The 23,869-nt window shown below is 34.3% G+C and overlaps 3 protein-coding genes across 6 annotated transcripts; 2 read left to right on the top strand and 1 right to left on the bottom strand.

Annotated features, from left to right (window-relative positions):
• The first annotated feature begins 6,135 nt into the window (after window positions 1–6,135).
• On the top strand, window positions 6,136–11,038 carry LOC7478092 (probable sugar phosphate/phosphate translocator At1g12500). 3 transcript variants are annotated; one of them, XM_002298048.4, is made up of 2 exons: window positions 6,136–6,542; window positions 7,519–9,045. In XM_002298048.4, exon 2 carries the CDS (start codon window positions 7,584–7,586, stop codon window positions 8,667–8,669), a length of 1,086 nt encoding a protein of 361 aa, XP_002298084.1. In that variant the 5' UTR covers window positions 6,136–6,542; window positions 7,519–7,583; the 3' UTR covers window positions 8,670–9,045. The 3 variants fall into 3 exon arrangements, with proteins under 3 accessions (XP_002298084.1, XP_024454594.1, XP_024454579.1); XM_024598826.2 differs by lacking the exon at window positions 6,136–6,542 and adding an exon at window positions 10,696–11,038 and having other exon boundaries at window positions 7,212–8,709; XM_024598811.2 differs by lacking the exon at window positions 6,136–6,542 and adding an exon at window positions 9,779–10,481 and having other exon boundaries at window positions 7,213–8,709.
• A 1,058-nt stretch (window positions 11,039–12,096) lies between these two features.
• Window positions 12,097–16,559, top strand: LOC18094425 (guard cell S-type anion channel SLAC1). The gene is given in 5 exon segments (XM_024593640.2): window positions 12,097–12,345; window positions 15,041–15,115; window positions 15,290–15,950; window positions 15,953–15,980; window positions 16,073–16,559. Coding segments are annotated over 5 exon segments (1,395 nt in total). The 3' UTR covers window positions 16,455–16,559.
• On the bottom strand, window positions 16,457–22,066 carry LOC7478094 (protein TPX2). 2 transcript variants are annotated; one of them, XM_024605362.2, is made up of 17 exons: window positions 21,737–22,065; window positions 21,441–21,578; window positions 20,531–20,684; window positions 20,042–20,147; window positions 19,501–19,551; window positions 18,853–18,950; window positions 18,704–18,770; window positions 18,548–18,610; window positions 18,302–18,388; window positions 18,061–18,113; window positions 17,869–17,947; window positions 17,715–17,780; window positions 17,555–17,617; window positions 17,334–17,411; window positions 17,187–17,231; window positions 16,993–17,099; window positions 16,457–16,917 (listed from the first exon to the last, which is right to left on the bottom strand). In XM_024605362.2, the coding sequence occupies exons 1-17, from the start codon at window positions 21,909–21,911 to the stop codon at window positions 16,899–16,901; spliced, it is 1,449 nt and encodes a 482-aa protein (XP_024461130.2). In that variant the 5' UTR covers window positions 21,912–22,065; the 3' UTR covers window positions 16,457–16,898. The 2 variants fall into 2 exon arrangements, with proteins under 2 accessions (XP_024461130.2, XP_024461131.2); XM_024605363.2 differs by lacking the exon at window positions 18,302–18,388 and having other exon boundaries at window positions 21,737–22,066.
• Between the last annotated feature and the right edge of the window lie 1,803 nt (window positions 22,067–23,869).

Raw genomic sequence — 23,869 nt, forward strand, 5'->3', positions numbered from 1 at the left:
TAATTCATGAATCACGAGTCTTACTTGCTCACATCAAACGTTAAATTATCTTTAGCTTGTCTTGTTCATAAAAACGAAGGAATTTTGAGTTATAGGAGAGGGAGAGGGGAGGATAGTTTTGGAATTAGGGATTGTGGTCTATTATTGATTGGGCTTATTCTTCGATGGAATAATCATTATCTAAGTATTTCAAAAACAGTATCATGCATTATACCAGTATCTCAATATTTAAAAAGGTATCGTGTACATCATATTTTGAATTAATGATAAAAAAAAAATTCATACTAGAAAACACATTAACAATATCTATACATTTTGCTTTTGCACTGGAAAAAAATGATATAACCCACAACAATACACCGGCTACTGATCTAGTAAGTGTTATGGACATAACATTTTCCCTCAACTAATTAAGTGCAAGAGAATTGCTTGCACGGATATTAGTTGGATGTCTCCCAGGACTAGTTTTTATGGTAAAAGAAAATTTCATTCACTTCAAGATTTCGAATTGGAATTGTGCAAATGTAATTTTGAAGCGTTAGTATATTTATATTTAACTAGTCTTGTTTATCAAAGTATCACGCTTCCAAATTATAAAAAAGTATAATATTATTTGTCATGTGATCAATCTATAAATACTTATATATTTGCTATAATATAAGGATAAAATCCATTATACACAAATAGTGACATTAACCCTTTGAGAATTGTCACTCCCGACATCGCGGCAACCTTAAAAAATTAAATGAAATGAAAATGAAAAGAATAAATTTCCGGCATCTTGTTCTTTGATAGGAAATGGTCTTGTTTAAGGATTCGCCACCTAGTATTATAGTCACTAGGAATCCTGACTGGTCAACAGAGATTCTATGGTACGAGACTGGTTACGTAAAAGGAAAGATATTATTACCTCTTAAACGTCCCGCCTATGTCAGGTTGCATTGCTGGTTTTGTCTTAAATTACTAAAAGTTTGTTAGTGAATGCTATGATGGTTTGCTTGTAATATTTCTGACTCTAGCGTCAATGAATATTCAACTACGGATACTTTCAACTCTGGCATTAATAAATATTACGTAGCAAAAAAAATTTTAATCAGTATATGTTTTTTTTATTCCTGACTCTAGCATCGGTGAATAAACCAACAAAACAAATTTACTTTTAATGCATGTATATTTTTTATTTTATTTTATTTTATTGGACCCGTTTAACCCATACGAGCTGGGTTAGGCCCAGCCAGCCCGCCCGATCACTGCCCAAGCCAGTGACCGCTGAGCAAACAAGAGGCTAGTGCCAAGGTAATTAAATTACCTTCGCACAGTGTTCATGTAACATTTCAATTTCGAAGAATGCAGAACGAGATGAGAACGGGCGTACATGCTTCCGGAGACGATGAAGATGGCTGCAGTTGATTCTGACTCTGGGTCGTTCTTCTTTTTCTGCTGTTATTTTGGGTTTCTTCCTCTGCTTCTGATGGTTCGGAGTGGTGCCAGGCTGATCAATGCTTGCAGTTTCTCTGTTTTCCCTTGTTCACTTTGCTTGCGTTCTGGGGACGAAGGCAACGCTGGCTTTTGCTCTCTTCTCCTTTATCTTTTTAGTCTGCCTCTCCCTGTTTCCAGTGTTCTCCCCCCTATGTTTTGTTTCTGTTTCCGTTCGTGCTCTCCCTTTTTCTCTCCCTATTTTTTTCTGCGTCTTTCTCTGGCCTTTTATAAGGCCAGAGAGTGTCAGTGATCGTTAACAGTCCTGCACTTGCAGGACTGTAGTGGATTCGGAGACGGGATCGTGGGCAGGAGACGTGGTCCATAATTGAATCGAATTTTCTGTAGATTTCCCTGTTGAATCGGCTTTCTCCGCGTGAAACGAAAGGGATAATAAACAGTGCTTCAAAACGGCGCCGTTTATGTCCTTGGGAATGACTATCTTCACCTTGGCCCCTAACCGTTTTAAATTTAACAATTGGGATCCTAATCAGTAATAATCAATTTTAATTTTGCCCCTAGATTTCAATTGAATCCCTGAGTCATAATGCCATTTACACAACAGTCGTGGGTTTCTGGAATATTCAATTTGATTCTCAGACTTTAATTTCCTGCAATTTTATCTTGAATCAGCTCCAAACTTTGATATTTTTTCAATTAAGCCTCTGTTTTCTTTAATTAATTAAATTCGCAAACTTATCAATTCTTCAATTAAGCTCCTGATTTCATTAATTAAACTAATCCAAATTTTAATTAAATTTCCAAACTTATTAATTCTTCAATTTCTGACCAATTAACTCTCAAATTTGATAATTTCATCCATGAACTTTGAATTTATGTTGTCTTAACTCCATTCTCAAATATTTTTTTTTTATTTGTTCATTTTTTATTATTTATTTAAAAATTAGGTTATGACAAGAATCGTTTTTTTTATATAAATTTAGAGGATTTTTTTCACATTGAGTTTCATAAAGAATAAAAATCTTCTATGCCCCAGTAGGGAAGTTCCTTCAACTCAATACTTGGCAATTATCAATATTGCTATCAGTAGATACAATTAATTATTTATTCCATAAAATATGTTATCATTATTAAAAACATAAAAACCTTACAATGAAAAATGAAAAACTAGAGGAAAGAAACATGATGCTTAATATCTTTCAAAATTATTTGAGCAACTATTAATGTTTCTTAACACCTTTTTTAAAAAAAAAAACATGGGTGTCCGAGCCAATTTATACGTAGCTTGATTAATCATACAGGCCCTGAAGTTAATAATCATGCAAGCCTCCAGTAGCCCTGATGGGACTCGAATTCATGATCATTGGGGAGCAAACCCAAGGCCTGACCAGTTGAGCTACCTCTCAGGATTGTTTCTTAACACCTTTGACAAACTAGGTTATGGTAACTCCTGTTGTCTTAGACAACAAGACATTTTTGTTCTTTCATAAAATAATGTTTTTTTTTCTCAATAAAAAAATTACCTAAACAGTAAAAAAAAAAGATTTTAAAGTAAGGAAATATTTTTTTTATAAAATATTTTTTTAAAATGAATGAACTGAAAATAAGACAAATAATAGAGTTTGACTAAAACTAATAGACATTCAATTTTATGATTTTTTTGAAAGATATTCAATTTTATGATTTTTTTGAAAATTAACATTATTTAAAATAAATAGCAAAGTAATTCATTTTTAAAAAAAATTGATGAAATAACATAATTTGCTACATAACACGATTGAAAAACATAACATTTCAAGTTGTCATTATTAGAAAATATGAAATATCAAAGAAATTATTAAATGAGCTTGTACAAATTATGATGAGGTGAGAGAAGAGAAAAAAAAGAAAAAAAGAGACCTTTAATGCATATTGAAGCTTCAATTATCACATTATAGGTATCATAAAAAAAATCTTAATGAGACAAATTCAACAATATTAAAGAGGTTATCAATGATGATTAGAGTGGACCACACTATATGTCTAAAGATAAGTGAGCAATTACAATGAGGAGAGGAGAGAGAGAAAAAAGAGAAAGAAAGAAAAAAAGAGACTTCGAAAACACATCAAAGTTCCAATTATAACACCACTAGTATCATCAAAAAAATCTCAATGAGACAAATTCAATAATACCAAGAAAAGTCATTAACCGTAATCAGAGTGAGTTACACTCTTCATCCAAAGACAAACAAGCAATTACATTGAGGAGAGACAATAGAAAGAGGAAAAAAATCCTGAAAGCACACTGAAACTCGAATTATGACACCATAATTACTATAAAAAAGATTTCAAAGAAACAAATCCAACGATACAGAGTACGGACACCAACTATAATCGCAATGGGCCACATGCAGCAGTTGGCTCACTTGTATTTGAGCAGTTTGTGTGGCCCACTCCGGTCACCGTTTGTTATGTTCTTTTGTGTCAATGGATTCATCTGATCGAGATTTCTATGATGGTATTTATGTGTTAAAGTAATTCAGATCAAACATAAAAGGAGGCTAGAATTCTCAATAATATGTTTATTATGAGTGCTTAAGTTAACCTAAATACAAAGGAATTATATATAGGTTAAACTGAAAATACTATTCTACCCTTAATAAATAAAACTAGATAAATATTACTTAACATCTCCCCTCAAACTCACGATGTGGCATCTACAAGCATCGAGAGTTTGCCAACTAGAAAACGAGATATGGAATGCGTCTTGGTAAAGAAATCTGCAATCTGCAAGGAAGAATGAACAAAAGGCAAAGTAATGGTGTCATGCTTGAGATGATGACGAGTAAGATGACAATCGATCTCAATGTGCTTAGTTCGCTCATAAAAACCGAGTTGTGAGCAATCTGAATAGAACTCTGGTTGTCACAATTCATAGGAGTAGGATGAGAAAAGAAAACTCTCATATCAGTAAGTAACCAACGTAACCAAACAATCTCTTTGGTAGTAAATGCCATGACAGAAGCTGAAGGAAAGTCGAAATACCAGATTTTGCAGAAGCGGAAGACAAAATATCACTCCAAAATTTTTTTACAGAAACTTAACTCAAATACCAAATTGTAGAAACTGAAGAGAAGACGAAATACCAAAACAATTGCAGAGACATAACAGAAATATCAAATTGCAGAAGCTGATACCAAATTGCAGAAACTGAAGAGAAGATAAAATACCAAAACAACTGCAGAGAGAGACAGAAATACCAAATTGCAGAAACTGAAGGACAGTCGAAATACCAGATTTTGCAGAAGCGGAAGACAAAATATCACTCCAAATTTTATTTTATTTTTGCAGAAACTGAACGCAAATACCAAATTACAGAAACTGAAGAGAAGAAGAAATACCAAAACAATTGCAGAGATAGAACAGAAATACCAAATTGCAGAAGTTGAAGGAAAGTCGAAATACCAGATTTTGCAGAAGCAGAAGACAAAATATCACTCCAATTTTTTTATTTTTTTTTTGCAGAAACTTAACTCAAATACCAAATTGCAGAAACCGAAGAGAAAACGAAATACCAAAACAATTGCAGAGACAGAACATAAATACCAAATTGCAGAAACCGAAGAGAAGACGAAATACCAAAACAATTGCAGAGACAGAACAGAAATACCAAATTGCAAAAGCTGATACCAAATTGCAGAAACCGAAGAGAAGACGAAATATTAAAACAATTGCAGAGACAGAACAGAAATACCAAATTGCAGAAGCTAAAGAATCTAAAATAAAGTTTCAGATATTAATTCTTCAGCCGCAAGCACAAAACCTGATCTTCATCCTCCATCTTTTAATAGGTCAAACAACTCATGTCTGATGTTTTGAAAAATGAATCTGAAGTTAAGCTTCAAAGGAATGCACTGAGCGTGCTGGAACATCCTACAGGGAATGAAGTGGATGATGATAACGATTTTGATACGAGCAGTGGCTTTGACATTTGTGAACATGATTTCTACAAAGGCAGCGAGTTCCATAAAATTAACAAGCCAAGGGTTCGATCAACTAGGCTCTGATACCATGTTAAAGTAATTCATATTAAACATAAAAGGAGGCTAGAATTCTCAATAATATGTTTATTATGAGTGCTTAAGTTAACCTAAATACAAAGGAATTATATATAGGTTAAACTGAAAATATTATTCTACCCTTAATAAATAAAACTAGATAAATATTACTTAACATTATGGTATTGTAATCGAATCTTTGATGTGCCTTGAAAATCTTTATTTATTTTTTTTCTCTCTCCTCATTCCTCATTTCTCTTTCTAATTTGTACCAGCTCATTTAATAATCTCTTTTTTTGACCTTCTAGTTTCCACTAATAACAACTTAAAATGTGTCATTTTGCAATCATGATATATATTATTTTGCCAAGATTTTTTTTTTAATATTATTTGGGAATATTATTTTTCAAATGGTGTTAACAAGCTAAAACACCCTAATTTTACGGTAGTTTTTTTCTTTATTTTTCCGGGATTACTTTACTAATATTAGTGGCTGTTAGATGTTCCAGGGTATATTCCTTGGAGAGAAGGGAGAGCGAAAAGATATCTGCAAGTTACGTGATAAGATGGAATTATGAAGGGGACCTTGATAGATAAGGCTTGATGGCGGGGTAGCTACTAAATCAAAATGTACTTTGTGCATAATAGTAATATGCTTGGCAAGTGATTAAATCAAGCAAGTCATACTCCTTCCCTTCTAGGATTCTAAGACGTACGGTGCTTAAATCCAATCTACAGGGAGAAGTTTGTTTCAAGAGTCGATCTGCTAGTTAATCCCTCTATAAATATAGAGGCTGGCTATTGTTACTCGTCTAAGAGAGAACTTTGTAGGGCAAATAAATTAGCCCTTCCATTCTATCAGCATGATGTTCTTCTGCACAATCCAGAAGTTCAATCCCCTTGATAACTATTTTCCACAGCTTTTAGAAATCTTTCCCAGTCTCTAATTCGTCTTTTAGCATTAGTTTTCCTTTCCAAACCAGGGAGGGTTTGGTCTTATCCTCTGAATTAATCACTTGCAAACAATTCTTGACCAAGTTCCTGCTCAGACGCTGGACTGAAGTTCAGGTAATTACCAGGCCTGTAACTCTTCCATGACTACTCTTTTCTAGATCTCTCTCCCTCCCTCTCTCTCTGTCTCTCTCTCTCTCTCTCTTGTTCACGTTCCATTTCATGATTTATGAATGGTCCAGTACTCAAGAAATAGTTATTTTAAAACTTTATATAATCTAATATGAGATTTTCATGTGCATAACAGAGATATTAAAAACATTTAGTACGCAAGATTGAGAAATAGTTGTTGTTTTGATTTTTCAAAAACAGGTGAAGCGTAATCTTGTCATTCTAAATAGGCAGGCTTTCCTAATTGCAACAAAGCCGCATCCACTCAAGATTTGTTTGTTTAACAAGCATAGATAGGGACTTGCATGGTCGAAAAAGACACATTTACACGAATACAATGGTAATTATTTTTTAAATATTTTTTATTTGAAAACATAGGAAAATAATATTTTTTATTTTTTAAAATAAATATTAATATTAATATACTAAAATGATTTAAAAACAAAAAAATAATTTTAAAAAAAATCACGAAATAACCTTAACCCCCGCACGGGTGCATAATTATGTTTTACACAACCTTTGTTTTTTCTCTGTTTTTTTTTTCTTCCCGTAAAAGCCTTTGTTTTTTCTCCTCTTTTTTTCCATAAAAGTAACCCAACCCAAGAAGGTAAACACGGTGAAATGTAGTCAGTCCACAGTCACGTATCCATTACCGACAGTCTGACTTTTTACACTAACCTCTACTCACGAGGAATCTAATGATGTTTTATTCTCTTCCCACTATCTCTCCCTTAATCCAAAGGCCCGTGCTTCATCTCCGCCCCCAAATCTGAATCTCCACCGTTTATCTAGATCCACACATCAACACGTCACTATACTAAAATTAAAAAAAAAACAAAGAAAATATCATCATCCTCATCTCTCTCTTACAGATCTCATACACATTTCAAGCTCCTAACTTTCTGCTTCTCTCTCTAAGCAGAGTCGCGTATTCTTAGGACGAGAAGGTTTTTGTGAAAACCCATTTTGCCCTTGAAGCCTAGGAGGATGGTGGAGGCACAAACATGGGCAACAAGGAGAATGAGCAACCCAAGAATAATGGATGGCACCACCGTGTCAACCACCACCAATGACCAAGCTCTTGACATACCTGCAACCCCACCTGGTGATGTAAGAAACAATGCATATTCTTCCGTTGGATCGTATTTTTCTCCGACTATTTTAACAGCTGGGATTATTGCATCATGGTACTTGTCCAACATTGGAGTCTTGTTACTTAACAAGTACTTGTTAAGTTTTCATGGCTACCGGTACCCGATATTTTTAACAATGCTGCACATGATTTCTTGTGCTTGTTATAGCTATGTGGCTATAAAATTTCTTCAAATAGTACCATTGCAGCATATTTCATCAAGAAAGCAGTTTATGAAGATCTTCGCTTTGAGTGCTATCTTTTGTTTCTCTGTGGTTTGTGGTAATACTTCATTGAGGTACTTGCCTGTGTCTTTTAATCAAGCTATTGGGGCAACCACACCTTTTTTTACTGCTATTTTTGCCTTCTTGATAACTTGCAAGAAAGAATCTGCTGGGGTTTATTGTGCACTTTTGCCTGTGGTTTTTGGGATTGTTTTGGCCAGTAATAGTGAGCCTTTGTTTCATTTATTTGGGTTCTTGGTCTGTGTTGGTTCAACTGCTGGACGTGCTTTAAAATCCGTGGTTCAAGGGATTTTGTTAACATCAGAAGCTGAGAAGTTACATTCTATGAATTTGTTGCTTTATATGGCACCAATGGCTGCTTTGATTTTGTTACCATTTACTCTTTACATAGAAGGGAATGTGGCTTCAATTACGATTGAGAAAGCCAGAGGGGATCCGTATATTGTGTTCTTGTTGATTGGGAATTCAACTGTGGCTTATTTGGTGAATTTGACGAATTTTTTGGTGACCAAGCACACAAGTGCCCTGACTCTTCAAGTATTAGGCAATGCTAAGGCTGCCGTGGCTGCTGCCGTTTCGATCTTGATCTTTAGGAATCCGGTGACTGCGATGGGAATGGTTGGATTCGCAGTTACAATCATGGGTGTGGTGCTTTACAGCGAGGCAAAGAAGAGATCTAAGGTCACAACTCACTGAAGGATAATATAAAGATTCATTTTGATTGCCACAAACACTGGTGCGGGTCCTTTTTTTTTTTTTTTGGTTCTTTTGCTTTATTTACTTTTGCTTTAATGTTTTAATTTTTTTTAATATTAGATAAGGGAAATTTGGATCAATTGGATTGTATAGGATGTGGAGAAAAGGGAAAGGGTTATGCTCTTCTTCTCTCTTTTTTGGCTTTTTAATTGTTCCTGTTGAGAGTGGTTAAGGGAATGAACTTCTCTCACTTTCCTCCGTGTGTAACCTTATATAATTGAGTTTACTGCAACTGGAACACAGAAAGAACTGGTGCAGATATTGATTTTCAAGTCTTTAAATTGGAGGGAACAAAGTTCTCTCTTTTCATCTACAAGTCTTGTCAGCAAGCAATTCCATTCTTTATGCCGCATATGTTTGTCTGCAAAATTGGCATTCCTTGAATTCGTTTCTGGGTGTGGAGGGTTTTTGTTTTTTTTTTCTTTTGGATTCTTTCTCTTGCTTTGGATGCTTGCTTGTTGGCTTCTTCAGCTAATTTTAGCAGCAAAAAATTATTGGATGAGTTACAAGGGTTTGGGACTGGAATTATGGAATGTTTGAATAAGTTGGTGATTAATTTATTTGACATACCCAGATGATACGTTCCTGTGACGTGAAATGTGATAATTATTAGGAGTTCATGTCTTGGTCATATGGCATAGGTCAATTTGTGGCTTTTATTTCCTGATTGATGATGCCTTTTATACTGCCTTTTGGATCTATTGAGAATTTCATGCATAAAATTGAATGTTGATGGGCATGATGACATTTACATTTTGAGTGAGCCTGTTAGCAAATTTCTAGATAACCATTGAGGTTATCAACGCTCCTCTAGTCACTATCAAAAAAGGGATGATAGAAGTTTCTTTCATTCACAGTTGCCATCTCTATTCACATGGTTCTGAGATTCCAAGTTTCTTTTATAAGAAACTGGGCTCTGAATAAAGAACAAATTTGATCAAGCTTTTTCCGATTACTTAAAATTACACTTCTGCATCATGGTTATTGTATGTTGCAAGCATGTTATTCTTGCCTCCCCTTTTGACAAGATCTTATGATTTACTCAACAGGGAGGAGTTTTCCTTTAGGTAAGAAATGCAAAAGAAGTTGTTTCTTACTGGGTTTAGATGACAGGTGCGAGGTGTAGGGACATTTTGAAATGGTTCCCAAATGCAATAACTATACAAAGAGCAGCCTTGTTTCCACATGATCGCAATGACAAACATCCTTTTGATCTAACAAATGAATTTGTTTCATAGTTTAATCGGTCAATTTCTTCTAGTAGGTTGAAATGACTGGGATTTTTTTCCCAATTCGGAGTCATTTGGATTTATTTATTTTTTTGCATCTTTTTCTTTTTTGATTGGGTGACAATTATGCTTTAAGCTGGAAAGTGACTATTTTAACAGATGAAGGTGACATGTTCACATTCAGTTTAAGTCAAGACTCTTACTTTAAGTTAAGGTGCCTTGCTGTCAGTCCCAACCACCGCAGATAGTTTTGTATTTGGTTATTGTTTTGTAAACTTTATAGCCTATGCGCTATATGCTATACGCGTCATGTGGGACATGAAGAGTTGCTTTTGCTTAAATCTTGATGGTAATTGGAACTTCCTTCTCAGCTCAACTTAGCTTAGCTTAGTAGTACGCATCATGTAAGTTGAAGGGTAATGTAACTCTTTGGTTGAACTGTAGTCGTTTTCACTTCTCAATTCTCAAGTGAGATTGATGAGTCAAACCAGATTTTAATCAGCTACTCATGTTCAAACTTTGACATTCATGTTTTGGCTCAGCTTCTCAGTTTCTCACGTAAAGCTCAGGCTGCCTTCGTCAAAACTTTAGCTAACCACCTTGAACTACAAGGATTAAACTTCACTCATCTCAATGGATGCAATGCTAAAATGTGCATAAATAACGAGTAAAAAGGATTGCCTGTCAAGCTGAAACAGATGCAGGAAATTTTACCTTTTTCTCCATTTCTATGTCAGGATCCTTGCGAGGAAGCTAAATGCCACTACCATACATGCATACAGTTTAGCAGCAGTCCTTCCACCAGCTACTGTTTTAGCCTGAGAAGGTGAAGGTGCTGGACCTGCTGGTGCCTCGTCCTTGGGAAGGAAGAACGGCGGTCTCATTTTGAGGAAGAACAGTTGTGGCAGGCTTCTGTTTCAGTTCGCAGTGCTTGCTTGCATACACTGCAAATATACCATTCTTTCCCTGGTTTTTCAAGAGTAATAACATTATTACCGGTAGCTAAAGTCTCGGTTGTTTCTGGTGCGACATTTGGAAGGAAGCTTCATCCATTTTGAAATAGAATATATCAACTTAAAAAAAAATTAAATTATAATTTAAATTTTAACGGTGCTAAAAAAAAAATTTATAATTTATTTATATTATTATTTTTTTTTCTCAAGATAAACTAAGCAAAGTATTATATAAAAATAAAATCTTAAGATTGTTGTTAAAATATGTTGTTTTATATTAAAATGTTTAGTTTATCATAATAAAAATATACAAATAATAAAAGATTGTTCAAGGTAAGTGGAGAGTGCATACAATCTTAAATCTATAAATATGTAAAATAAAATTCAAGACAAACATGTTTTTAACATAAATATATAAAAAAAATACATCATTGCATACTAAGTATATATTCAAACTTGTAATATATACAAGATTAAAGTCCTAACATATATACTAATAATAAAAAATAATAGTGCTTAAATTAAAATTAAAAAAATAATATTTACTTGTTGAAGCATTTTAAATGAATGAAACTTTTGTTATCGTCAATGATAAATCATTTGTTTTTTAAGTTTTTATTGTTTCTCATTTGTGAAACTAAAATGATTGCAATATATTTTTTTCTTCACCTTTTCTTCTAGTGAATTTTGAAAGTTAAAATATTAAAGAATAATAAGAATTAATCATCACTGTTATTAACTTTTGATAAATCATTATAAATCAAGAAATAAATCTAAAAAAACTAAAAGTTTTTTAGTAGGAAAAATAAAAATTATTTGTGCTTAATTTCTCATACAAATTTCCAACACAAAGTGTCTAAATGGGTTCTTGCCAAGCAATGGGGCAAGAATTGAAGGGTATGGAAATTAAGAATTTTATATTTTGATTTCAACTGCTGTTTCTAAAGCCATTTTAAGGGTAATGTCAAGGAGTATGAGCACAAATGACTTGTTTATGATTGAAATAAAATTAGCTTACAAACCAACATCTCAAAAACGAATACAAATAATAAAAGACTAGAAAAGAATAATAATCCTTGGATCACATCATTATGAAAATCAGAACATGATCATCCCAAAAATCCCTACAATGGCCACAATCAACCCATGGTATCTAGCTAGAAGCAATGTTGCCTGCTGCTCCGGATGGCGAGGTATCAGTTCGGCTGGGAGAAGGTGATGTTGCAGGAGATCCCAATTGAGGCAACACTGTTATGGAAACTTTCTGGTTCCCAGGCTCACAGTGTTTGGCCACACCACAAATGTAACCATTTATTTCCAGGAGTTGAGAGTGGAATCACATCATTTCCTGTAGTCAAGGGCACGATATCATCAGCTGCCTTGCACTCTTGGAATCCAGTTCCGTCAACTCTCAACACATTGTGTGCTCCTGCTGTATACTTGAAAACTGCACCAAGAAATCAAATTATCAAAACAAAAATAAATAAATAAATTGCTGAGTTACTATTTAAGGCAGTAGTAAAGTTGTCAATTCCGTTCCGTTTCGTTTGGAATGGCCGAAATATTTCATACCAATTCAAAAAACGGAATAAATTTCATCTCATTTTAAATCTCGGTCCGTTCCGGATTTTTCGGCTAAATTCCGCCCGGAACGTTCCGGTTTCATTCCACATGTTCTGTTCCGCTCTCGAAAAGCTATTGAATTAAATTGAACCTTGTTCAATTTAATTAATTAAATCACCCAATTATAAAAAGCTCTTTTTCATTACTATTTTCAATAACAATGATATTAATAATAATATTAAAGATTATTATTACTATTTTCATTAACAATGATATTAATTTTTTAAAATTAAATGTATCACTAATATATATGGTTTATATTCATGTTGTTTTTTTCATGTTTATACTTTGTAGGAATTTGAGCAAAATAAGGGGTGCTTTAGATTTCATTAGCCTTGATAACATTGACCTAACTTTATATTTAAAATATTTGTTAAAACATTTTACGTTCATAATATTTTGATATTTTGTTTAAATTGAATTACTTTAAGTTAAAGATCTATTTAATCTTGACTATTTAGAAATATTTTAAATTTTGAAATTATATTTGTTTGACATTGTGTTTGTATTGCATAATTTATAATTAATTTATCTTGAATTTAAATTATGTTTGTTGAATATATATATATGAACAGTATAACCTCGAAACGGCACGCCGAAATACTCCGAAATTAAAATATTTTATTTTAATTAAAAAAACAAAATACCTATAAAAACAGAATTGAAAATCTTGGGCATCCAATTTGTTCAGAGGGAGTTGAGTTACCAAGGGTGTCTCCCACGTAAAATGTTTTTCCCTGAGCCCAGGTTTTATAATCAAAGCCTGGTCTTCAACCTGTCTTGTCACCAACCACATGTTCTGTTGCCAAAATTGAAGGAAGAAAGACTGCAACAATGGCAATGATCATGAACATCCTAGAAGAAGCCATTATTGATAACTTTTTACTAGTTAAGCAATTCTCTCCCTGATCTTTTCTTCTTTCTTTTTTTATTGACGTTGGTGAGATGTTTCTGCGATGCAATTTGATTGTTGCAAAGTGTTCAAACACTGCTGCCTATATATAGAGTTTCTCATTGGGGGGAAAATAGTGGGGTCTAAAGCTCTGTAACGTACCCATGGCCCGGCAAGGGCGGCAATGGCACCATAAAATTCTTGAATTTGCAGCAATTGGCAACAACAATATTGCCAAGCAAGGTACTCCTTTTTTAAAAATTAAAAATTAAAAATTAAAAAATTGATGGATCCATTTTACACAGTAAGTTACTCTGCTAGAGGCCATTCAGATTTTGTTTGCTACGTAAGACTTGTTCAACAAAAGTGGCCATCGTGGACTTAGTTGAGAGGACTTGGACATAGCTTGCACATATTGCCTGCCAAATGTGGAAACGAATGTTATGATTTTTGGCGTTTTCTTGAAGCAAGAGATCGAAAACGAAATGAATGTATACATGTAAAAAGGCAAGGAGAAACAAGCAAGAAAACTTCCTGGCCTTTTGCTTTTTTCTCTCTTTCTTTTCCGGTCAAGCTGTCTTTTGCATTTTTTGAACTTGCCTGTTTGTACCATGCTGCTGCCTTGGCTTCGGCCTTGTCATCGTCGCCGTCCTAAAAGAATCGGTGCAGTATTTGGAATTAGGTAATTAGCCCATTTCTTTAGCGCATCTAATTCCAATATCCAGACCGAGATGCTGTGGTAACGTCTAGGCCTGAAAGTGGAGATGAAGTATCAGGCCTTACTTTTGTAAGTTGGCCTCCATAAGCTTTATTTGACGGTGGGCTTTAATTTCTGGAATCATTGAACCAGCAGTCCCTCCCATTTAATTATCAAGACAAGAAACTTCTCATGAAAATCTCAAAAATACAGTTAAAATAAGAAAAGAAAAAAGAAAATCTACAACAAGTTTTTAATGGTTGATAGACTAGTGTTGTAGTGACGGAAAGATCTCTTTAATTTCCTAGCAACCAAACATGCATGCAAGAAGTGGAGCAAGATTTCTTTTATCTTTCTCGTGTAAGCAAATTGTTGATGAAATCAAATGGTGATATTAGTATAGTATAAGCTTTCTAAGCCGCAAGATTGTGCTCAGTTTTGCATCACGAGAAATCCCTCATAAGACCCACTTTTTTTCAAGAAAGTATATAGGTCTCCATTTCCTCTACCACATAACCACCACCTAATTAGCAAGCAGCTGTGGAGCTTCTTTTTTCAACGCTTAAATTTTCTCGTGATGAAGCATGCAAATTTCCATAAAGAAAAGGATGTCAGAAAATAAACACAAAATAGAGAAACCAAGGCTAAAGATGAGAGGAGGGTTCTTCCAAGAAGTGGACGTAGTTTTGGTGGATTTGATTCGGCTAGTAGGGTTAATGGGGAAGCAAGGGAAGGGGATTTTAGTATCTTCAAGCAGATTTTTATGCTAGGGTTACTATTCATTCTGAAAAATAAAAAACCTCTCTAGTTTTAGTTTTTAATAATTGTACCGAAGAAACAGTTTTCTTAAAGATTAGACTGCAATCAATCAAATAAGATGAACTCAATTTGCATGTTGTCTCTGTTTTGTTTTGCAGGATTATGAGGACATTCTCCTTCCCAGAGATAAGAAATGGCCTTTTCTCCACAGATTTTCAATCGGTTGCTTTGGTGTATGTCTAGGTCGCGGAGAGTGTTTAAAAGTATGGCAGTATGGTTTTTTTAAAAGTGTTTTTTTATTTAGAAATACATTAAAATAATATTTTTTTATTTTTTAAATATTATTTTTGATATCAAAACAACAATATGAAAACATAAAAAAAATTAAATAAAAATAAATAAATAAATTTTCATGGAAGTGTCTTAGTAGCCAAGCCGTCTTATGGCGTGCACTTGCAGCAAGTCCAGCTACCCAGTTTCTCCACATAATACCATTCATCAACCTTGCCCTCTGGCTCTTAGCTCTTGCGATCCTAATTTATGTTTCTTTCACCTACATTCTCAAATGCATATTCTACTTTGAAGCTGTCAAGAGAGAGTACTTTCACCCTGTCCGTGTCAACTTTTTCTTTGCTCCATGGGTTGTGTGCATGTTCCTGGCCAATAGTGTACCCCCTCTGCTAGCACCTGAAAATTTGCATCCTGCCCTTTGGTGCGCCTTCATGGGACCTTACTTCTTCCTTGAGCTCAAGATCTATGGCCAATGGCTATCAGGTGGAAAGAGGCGTCTTTGCAAGGTAGCTAATCCATCTTCTCATCTCTCTGTAGTTGGAAATTTTGTTAGGGCAATTTTAGCCTCTAAAGTTGGGTGGAAGGAGGCAGCTAAGTTGTGGGCAGTAGGCTTTGCACATTACCTTGTGGTGTTCGTCACATTGTATCAGAGATTGCCAACAAGCGAACCATTGCCTAAGGAGCTCCATCCCGTGTACTCTATGTTCATTGCAGCCCCATCTCCTGCAAGCATTGCTTGGGAAACTATATATGGTGATTTTGATGGGCTGTCTAGGACGTACGTATCAACTTTTTCACAGGGTTCGGGTAAGACTACCCCTATGTTGAATTTCCTTTCCAGGTTTCCAATTAGTTTCAGGCCTAGCTTAACTTGTGGATTATCATTTGTAACTTCACAGGTTTTCAGTGGCATTGTGGTCTTATACCTTCCCCATGACAACAGCATCAGTGACAACAATCAAGTACGCAGAGAATGTCCCTGGTGTTCTAAGCAAGGGCCTTGCACTTGCACTTTCTTTCATGTCATCAACGATGGTGGTGGTATTGCTTGTATTCACCCTTCTGCACGCTTTTGTTTGGCACACATTATTTCCCAATGATGTTGCCGTTGCCGTTGCCATTGCCATGAAAAAGAGAAGACTCGTCAAGGAAAAGAAACCCTTCGAGGAAGCCTGTGATATATAGCTATGGGCAAAGCAGGCTCGTATCAAGCACAATTCGGCAAACAAGGATTTTAGTGGAGAGAATGAAATGGGCTCTTCTTCAAGCACATTACCTTAACATATGTTAACGCCAAATCTAATATAATTTGTAAAGGCTTTGATCATTGTTCATTATGTCATATGGATTGTGAACCAAAAATGAAAGAACTGCAATTTAGAAATACCTCCAAGACACTACTATCTACTGTATTCTGTATTTTCCACTAACTATTACATGTGTTGTTCATGCAATGCTACAGAAAAAGTGTGGTGGTATAAGGGTAAGAAGGCCTTGATGGCTGTACAACACCGACCATGTAGTAATTTTTATTGGATTGGGGACAAGCCTACGAAATTGTAGGAGACAGGTTAGATTTACACTAACGCGTGACATCAGTTTCTTCCACGGTAAACAATTGATCTCAAACGATACGGACTTCCATGGTTTCTGTATAACAAAAGGATTGATTATTTTTGTCCAAGTGTTCACCCATCATACTCCGTTCCCTGTAATTCTCAAGTCTCACCGGATGCCCAAGCTCCTATTGACATTCCAAATAAAATTATCACTGTGGAAATGGAATTAGGGAAAAAATTACTGATCTCCGTTGACTTACCTCCTGATCGATTGGTTTCTGACTTCATTGGTGCCCATATTGCTCCCATATTGAATCTGCTGCTTTCCACCAAATATAGATTGCCTTTCTTTCACCAAATGCACCATCTAAAAGAAGAAAAGAAATAGTTTATAGCTGGAACAAAATGAAAGTAATGTTGCACAGAGAAGGTTCCAAACAGGTGTCATGCTTACCTTCTGCTCTGTTTGCAAGGGATTCAATCTATTTTCTTTTGGACCCTTACGCCAAAGAAACAATTAGAGACATTAAGCAGAGTAGACTTGCAATAATGATATATGTGTGTTTGCTATGACAAAGAATTTAGAAGGAACAAGTAGAACCTTCGTAGACAGATAGCTTGGTTGAGGAAATTGCAATTGAGATTTGTTATTTGGTTGGAGTTCACTTGTCAGGGAGAGCTGGCATTCACAGGCCAAAAGAATGTGAGCATCTTGGAAAGCATATGAGTGCAAAGGCTACGATAACAATAATGAGCACTACAACAGAAATAACATAATGATTTTATTTTTTTTTAACTACAAGGTACAAATTGAAGGGTTACCTTACTGAAAAGATCTATGGGTGGATTATGTTGAAACCTCTTCTCCGTATGAAAATTAAATTCCTGTAATTAACACTATATTGTTTCAAATGATTCTGCATACCATTAATCAGTAGTTCGGTACATAGGTACATATATAGCAACTAGAGCTATGGATTACCATTGGCACCGTGGTTTCCCGAATGCTAGTTTGAAAAACACCCATTTCTCCTTTACTAGAGAATATCTGCAATCAGAGACAACAAGCAGGTTCACATTTAGTAATTGCTACCACAACATTTAGAGCATAAGATCTGCACTATTTTCTCTATTACCTTCTTATTCAGAGGGCAAGCTTTGAATGTATGTGTTGCACCACATCCATCTTGCTTTGGAGGATTCTTGGTGGTTGGTCTGAGCAAAGTAGGAGAAAATTTGAAGTAAGCACTTAAGGGAAATGAACATCAAATGAAAATTGACCATCACAATTTACTCATTCTGAGGTCGATTAATAAAAAAAATATTACCTTCTGGATTCTGTCTTCACACTTTCTGAAATTGTACTGGGTTTATCCAGCCCCTGTAATAAAGCATTTCAGTCTCCCCGTGTTTTAATAATTATGACAAAGAAGATGATTACAACCACTAACTAAGACACAGAATACCACCAAAAACAGTTCTCATCATATTATCTACAAGATTTGAACCAGTGACGAAGACTGTTTTCAGTTGGGTTAGTAATCATGATTTCAAGGAATCTAAATAAACCTTGTTTGAATCATTGCACTGAAACGAGGAAGATGAAACTGAAGAGTTGTGCTGCATTGCCCTTTCTAATGTCTTCAAGTGAAATTCCTGAGAAGCAATGGAAGCATTTCTCAACACCAAATACAGGACAAAAGCTTCCTTCTTCTGAAGTGTTTTTCTATATTGGAGCAGGACCCATAGTCTCAGCACTGCTCTACTTATTATAGACAGAAATAGAAACAGGCAGAAGCCAGCTCAAGCACTTACTTGAAACTCTGGCAACTTTGGGGTACTCTTCTTTGGAAGAGGAAATGAAGGAGCCTCAAGAATCTGCAAAACAAAATGATATATATATATTTATTTTGGGAAAACAAAACAAAGTTTCATATATGACATCTCAAGCTATTTAACTTGTATACTCACTTTTTGGTTCAATGGGCGTGCTTTGAATCTTCGTGCAGGCGCTGTCATGTATTGCTGTTCTTTGGGCCTGAGTTATAAACATGTCAATTATTTGGCCATCTGTGTTAAAGATAACTTGGTACCTCAGAATCTTGAACAGAAGCACAAACCTCATCCTCTGTGCCCTGTGTGCTGTTACAAGGTCAGGCTCTCTTGGAACAGTCAGCCTTAGTTTTGCATGAGAAGAGATTTTATCAACAAAACCATCCTGCAAGACCAGGTCGAAGTATTTGGTAACTTCAATTGATGATTTTATCCCGTTATGTAGATTGAACTATACAACCCTCTCCAATTCCAAAAAGTCTGAACTTCATCTCTTTTTCACCCCCATTGTTCTGATGATTATAAGTTTTCCTTTTATATACATATCAAAGCATATAGAAGATCACAGCTAAAAACATAAAAGCTTTGTGCTTGATAGTTCATGACTATTGGAAAAAACATCAAAGCTGTCCTAACCACTTTATCTTAATACAAGTTAAGATTGTAACTTTTTTTTATGAAACAATGGTGGCGAGCATATTTTCCCCAGAAATTGCGTAAAAGTTGTGCAAGTATACCTTTGGGGTTTAGGATTATGCTTCTAACATTTCTGAGGGTTGATTACAAAATAAATTAGCTCAGGTGAACTGAAAAATCATTTTTTTAAGTGTTTGAGGTGTGAAAGACTTCAGGTCAACATAAATTAGATGATTGATCAAATATGCAATGCATACAAAATGTAACTTGAGGTCCAAATTAAAACAACAAGCATCTACCTTTTTAGATGTCTTGTGGATGAAATCTGTTTTCTGCTTTCCATCACCAATCTGTTATGTAGAACATGTAAATGGACTGGTAAATATTTATAAAAAGGAAAACAAAACGATACTAAGATTTAGTTCAGGACCCCTGCACTAAATTTAGGGATCAATTTCACTCACAATCCGCAATTCACTAACATGAGCTTCCAAATGTCAAGCCAGGTCCAGTCATTAATAAACAGCCACACCTACATCCTAATCAACTCCTTTAATTTGATAATAGAACATGAGAATGCAAGATACGGTAAAACAATTGAGGGAACATTCCCAATAACATGCATCAATGTGGCAACCACTGGTCTGCCTGCAACTACATGGTCAAAACCCTTGTATAAATAACAAGAGTTCTTTCTTTCTTTTTTATTCTTTTTTTTTTTTTATGTGTGTGTGTTATCAAAAAGTCCATTATTGATCAGCACATATAACTTCATGACAAGTTCTCCAAAATACAAGCAAAAGGAATGGGCAAGAAGATAGATTCACAAAAGCTGTGTACCTTGCAAACGTGACCTCCTTCCAGTTTCTGCCTCTTGGCAGAATGACTTTCAAGTGCAGAAGAATTGCATAAGCTTCTCTCCTTTTGACCCAGCAGTATCTGAAATCTAAAAATTAGAGATGTAATATTAGAAAGTGACTGTATTAAACTGAAAGGTCTCTGATTTTAGCTTCCAGTGAGTTGCTATATGGTAATTGCCTCTAGCTTAAATGCATAGAATATTAAATATTCTTCATAAAAGAAGATGAATGCTTTATGGTATATACTCACACAACAATCCACATGTTTGCCAAAGTTGTGCTTTTAAAATTGAATGGGCCATCTAACTAAAACCATAAGAAAAGGACCAAGACAAGTTCCAAGTTGTAGCTTTATTGGAAAATTTCATAAAATAAATAAGCATATTTCTTCAACAGTATAACAAGTAACGATAAAAGTTGTTTTCTTTGACCACAAGTAAACAAGAACAAAGAATTTAGTGAGAATCACCTGGAAACACCTATTTGAGTGGGGCGATTTTGCTTAGCCAACTGACTAGCCGTAGGTTTCATCAAAGTTGAACTCCTGGGAAATGTTGGCTTGACCATGGACTTCACCTTGGGGTTTGATTTATCAGTAGATTTCTGATGGTAAAAAGTCAATCCTGCAAGCAAAAACAAGAAATTTTTTGAAAGCTAGCACAGTTCGACCAAAGTTTTGGCAAACTAGCACAAGTTGAAAAGGTATTTGGAAAATAACACAGTTTAGTTAAAGTCGCAGATAGGAACTGCAACTTTGTTAAAGTCACGTTTGGGAACACGACTTTAACCCCTAACCCTAAACTAACTCTAAATAAACCCTAAACTACCCTAACCCCAAATAAATCCTAAATTGAAATCAGTATCTCAAACATCAGTTAATGGCTAAAAATACGAGGAAGGGTGATCTAGCTGGAGTAATATTTTAATGCAAGAATAACACAATCATATAATGTTTCTCAAAATAGTTGTTTGCCGTTGTTTTTATTCAACTCCAATGATAGGAAGCTTCATTGCATATTTGAGGCTACAAGCCATGGAGGATGGAATATTGATACAAATGAGTGTTGGTATTGCAACATGTATTGATTCTACCATTCAAAAAAAATCAAGGTCTATGTTGTTTTCAAAGAACACTGGTCCTAAGCACTGCTTTCCCAAAAAAAAAATCATGGAGTACTTGGTGTGAAAGCGAAAACAGCTCTGTGTGTAATATTTTTCTGACAGAATTATTTTTCACCAAGTCAATCTTGAAAAAAAGAAAATTGGATTGGCCAAGCAAGGTTTATTTCGAGCTCTAGTCATCACAATCTAAAATTTGCTATGGTGAAGTAAAAGTCATAGGGCATATATAGTCTCTACACAAGCATAATCATTAGTACCTGTATCGTCCACCTCTATTGCAGAAACTTCTGGTCCCATGTCATCATTAAGCAGAGGAGCCCTATTTTCCTCATCTTTAGATTTTGGAGAGGTATTAACATTCTCCAGTAGACTGTACACAAACTTTGCCACAAATGCTGAAACACAAACAAATACACCAATTTAAGCTAAAAACGAATAATTATAAAAATAGTAAATAAGGATTGGCTTGATAATAGTTATTAAGAGCTCCATAATTCAATAAACAATCAGGGAAAAACGAGCAATGAACAAATTACGGTGTTTTGAGACTCACGAGAGGGAGGACAGCTCGGCGCCGTATCAAACCACCGCTGAACCTCACGCGCCTCCGCGATTGACTCCAGGCTAGTGAAATCGAAGTACTTTGGAGCATCAAACTCGTAATCAAGATCAATTTCACGCGCCTCAAACACCATAAACTCCACCTCCATTTTCTCTTCCATTTCCATCTCTCTCCAAAACACACACTCTCTCTATAACCGTTATAGTGGAGGAGAGGAGAGGAACGGCGTTGATTCCGTTGAGAGAACGGTCGCTTGCCAAACCTCTCTTACTGTAGCATCGAATGCAATAAGTAAATAAATAAATCATTTAAAATAAATACTCCTTTTTCTTAATTTGTTTTGGTATTTAGTTGCCAAAAATACACCGCTGGGTTGGTGGGTTTTTTTTTTCTCCAATAATATTATCATTTAGGTTACAATTTTTTTTTTAAGGGAAAACAGCCTAAAATCTTATTGGATAAGGAAAGATAAATTTAGTTTTTAAGCATAATATCATGTTTTTGTTTTTGTTTTTGTTTTTGTTTTTTAAAATTATTTTTGAAAAAAAACATTTATTTTTTTTTATTTTTTAATAATTTTTTCTTTATTTTTATATTAATGTTAAGAATAAATTTTAAAAAATAAAAAATATTTTAAAAAATAATCATTGTTATAACACTAAAAAAAAAAAAATTTAAAAATAGGCAGAATTATATCCTGAATATTAATAAATACCCGAGAAGCACAAAATGAGGTTTTGAGTTTTTATTATTATTTGCAATGATCAAAAATTTGAATTTTATGGAACGGAAGTTTATAATAATATATTAATAATTGGATTATGAGTGTGGAAATGACAAGACAGTTCTGCCCTGGGGATCTGGAAGAATGGCTGTAGTTGGGTTTCGAGTGGTGAGTGAGATTTGAATTGAGATAAAGGGTAAGATGTGGAATTTAGTTGTCGAGGGGAGTGAGGTTTTTGTCTTTGAACAGAGGGGCAAGTGTTTATCGGGGATCGAGATTACTGTCGAGGAGTCTGAAGATTTCGGCGCTTGTTCGAGTTACCCTTGTGGGTGCAAATAAATTACGAGATTTGACATTAACGGTTTTATTCGTTTTGGCAGGTAATGGGATCGGGTGTAGGGTCCGCTTTCGAAAATTCAAAAATGAGAGGGACGGGGTAGAACTGGAAATTAGAATAAAAGTCAATTATTAGAGTTGAAAAATCTATGGGAAGTTAAAAAATGATTTGATATCAGTTCAGTTGTATGTATAGCCTTTCTAGGTTGTTGAGATGGGCTTTTGATGAGTTGGAGAATGAGGGGACGAGTTTCGGGGAGTCGAGTCGTTCAATTATCTTCGACACATATCCACCAAAGTTTGTCCAGTGTTATACTATTAATAGCAATTCGAGATGTAAATCGAATACAAGCGCGTCTAGAAATTATGCTTCCAGAAAAGTTTTTTTTTTTTTTAAATAAATTTTGAAAAAATAAATTTAAAAAAAATGAATTATTTTTCAATATTTGGTAGTGTAATAGAAAATAAGTTGGAAAATATTTTCTACTATTTAGTTATGTCATGAAAAATAAGCTGGAAAATAACTTATTAATGTTTTATTTTCTCAAGTTTATTAAAATAATGAGGAACAAATCTTACAAATTAAAAATTTGAATGAGGATGAAATTAAAAAAATATATAATTTCATAAATTATCTCAAATAAAATAAATAATAATCAAAATAATATAAACCAAATCTAAAAAATAAAATAAAAATGAAAGATGAAGAAATTAAAATAATAATAATTAACATTTCATAAATTATTTCAAATAAAATAAGTAAATCAAAAGAATGAGGATCAAATTTGATAGATAAAAAATTTTAATAAGAAAATGATAAGGAAAAGGCAAATAATAATTATAAAAATAAGGATCAAAGTTAATATAAAAATTAAATTTTAAGAAATGAAATTGAAAAATAAATATTCAAAACAAAATATATATATATAGCAATCAAAAGTTTGAGAACCAAATTTGATATAATCAACAAATAATATGATATTTTTAAATTTTTCACAACTTTCGAAAAGTGTTTTCCGCCCAAATTTTCCAGAAAAACACTTTTCTGGAAACCAAACTAAATT

This window comes from Populus trichocarpa, chromosome 1 (assembly GCF_000002775.5).
Source record: "Populus trichocarpa isolate Nisqually-1 chromosome 1, P.trichocarpa_v4.1, whole genome shotgun sequence".
In the NCBI taxonomy this organism is placed as follows: Eukaryota; Viridiplantae; Streptophyta; class Magnoliopsida; order Malpighiales; family Salicaceae; genus Populus; species Populus trichocarpa.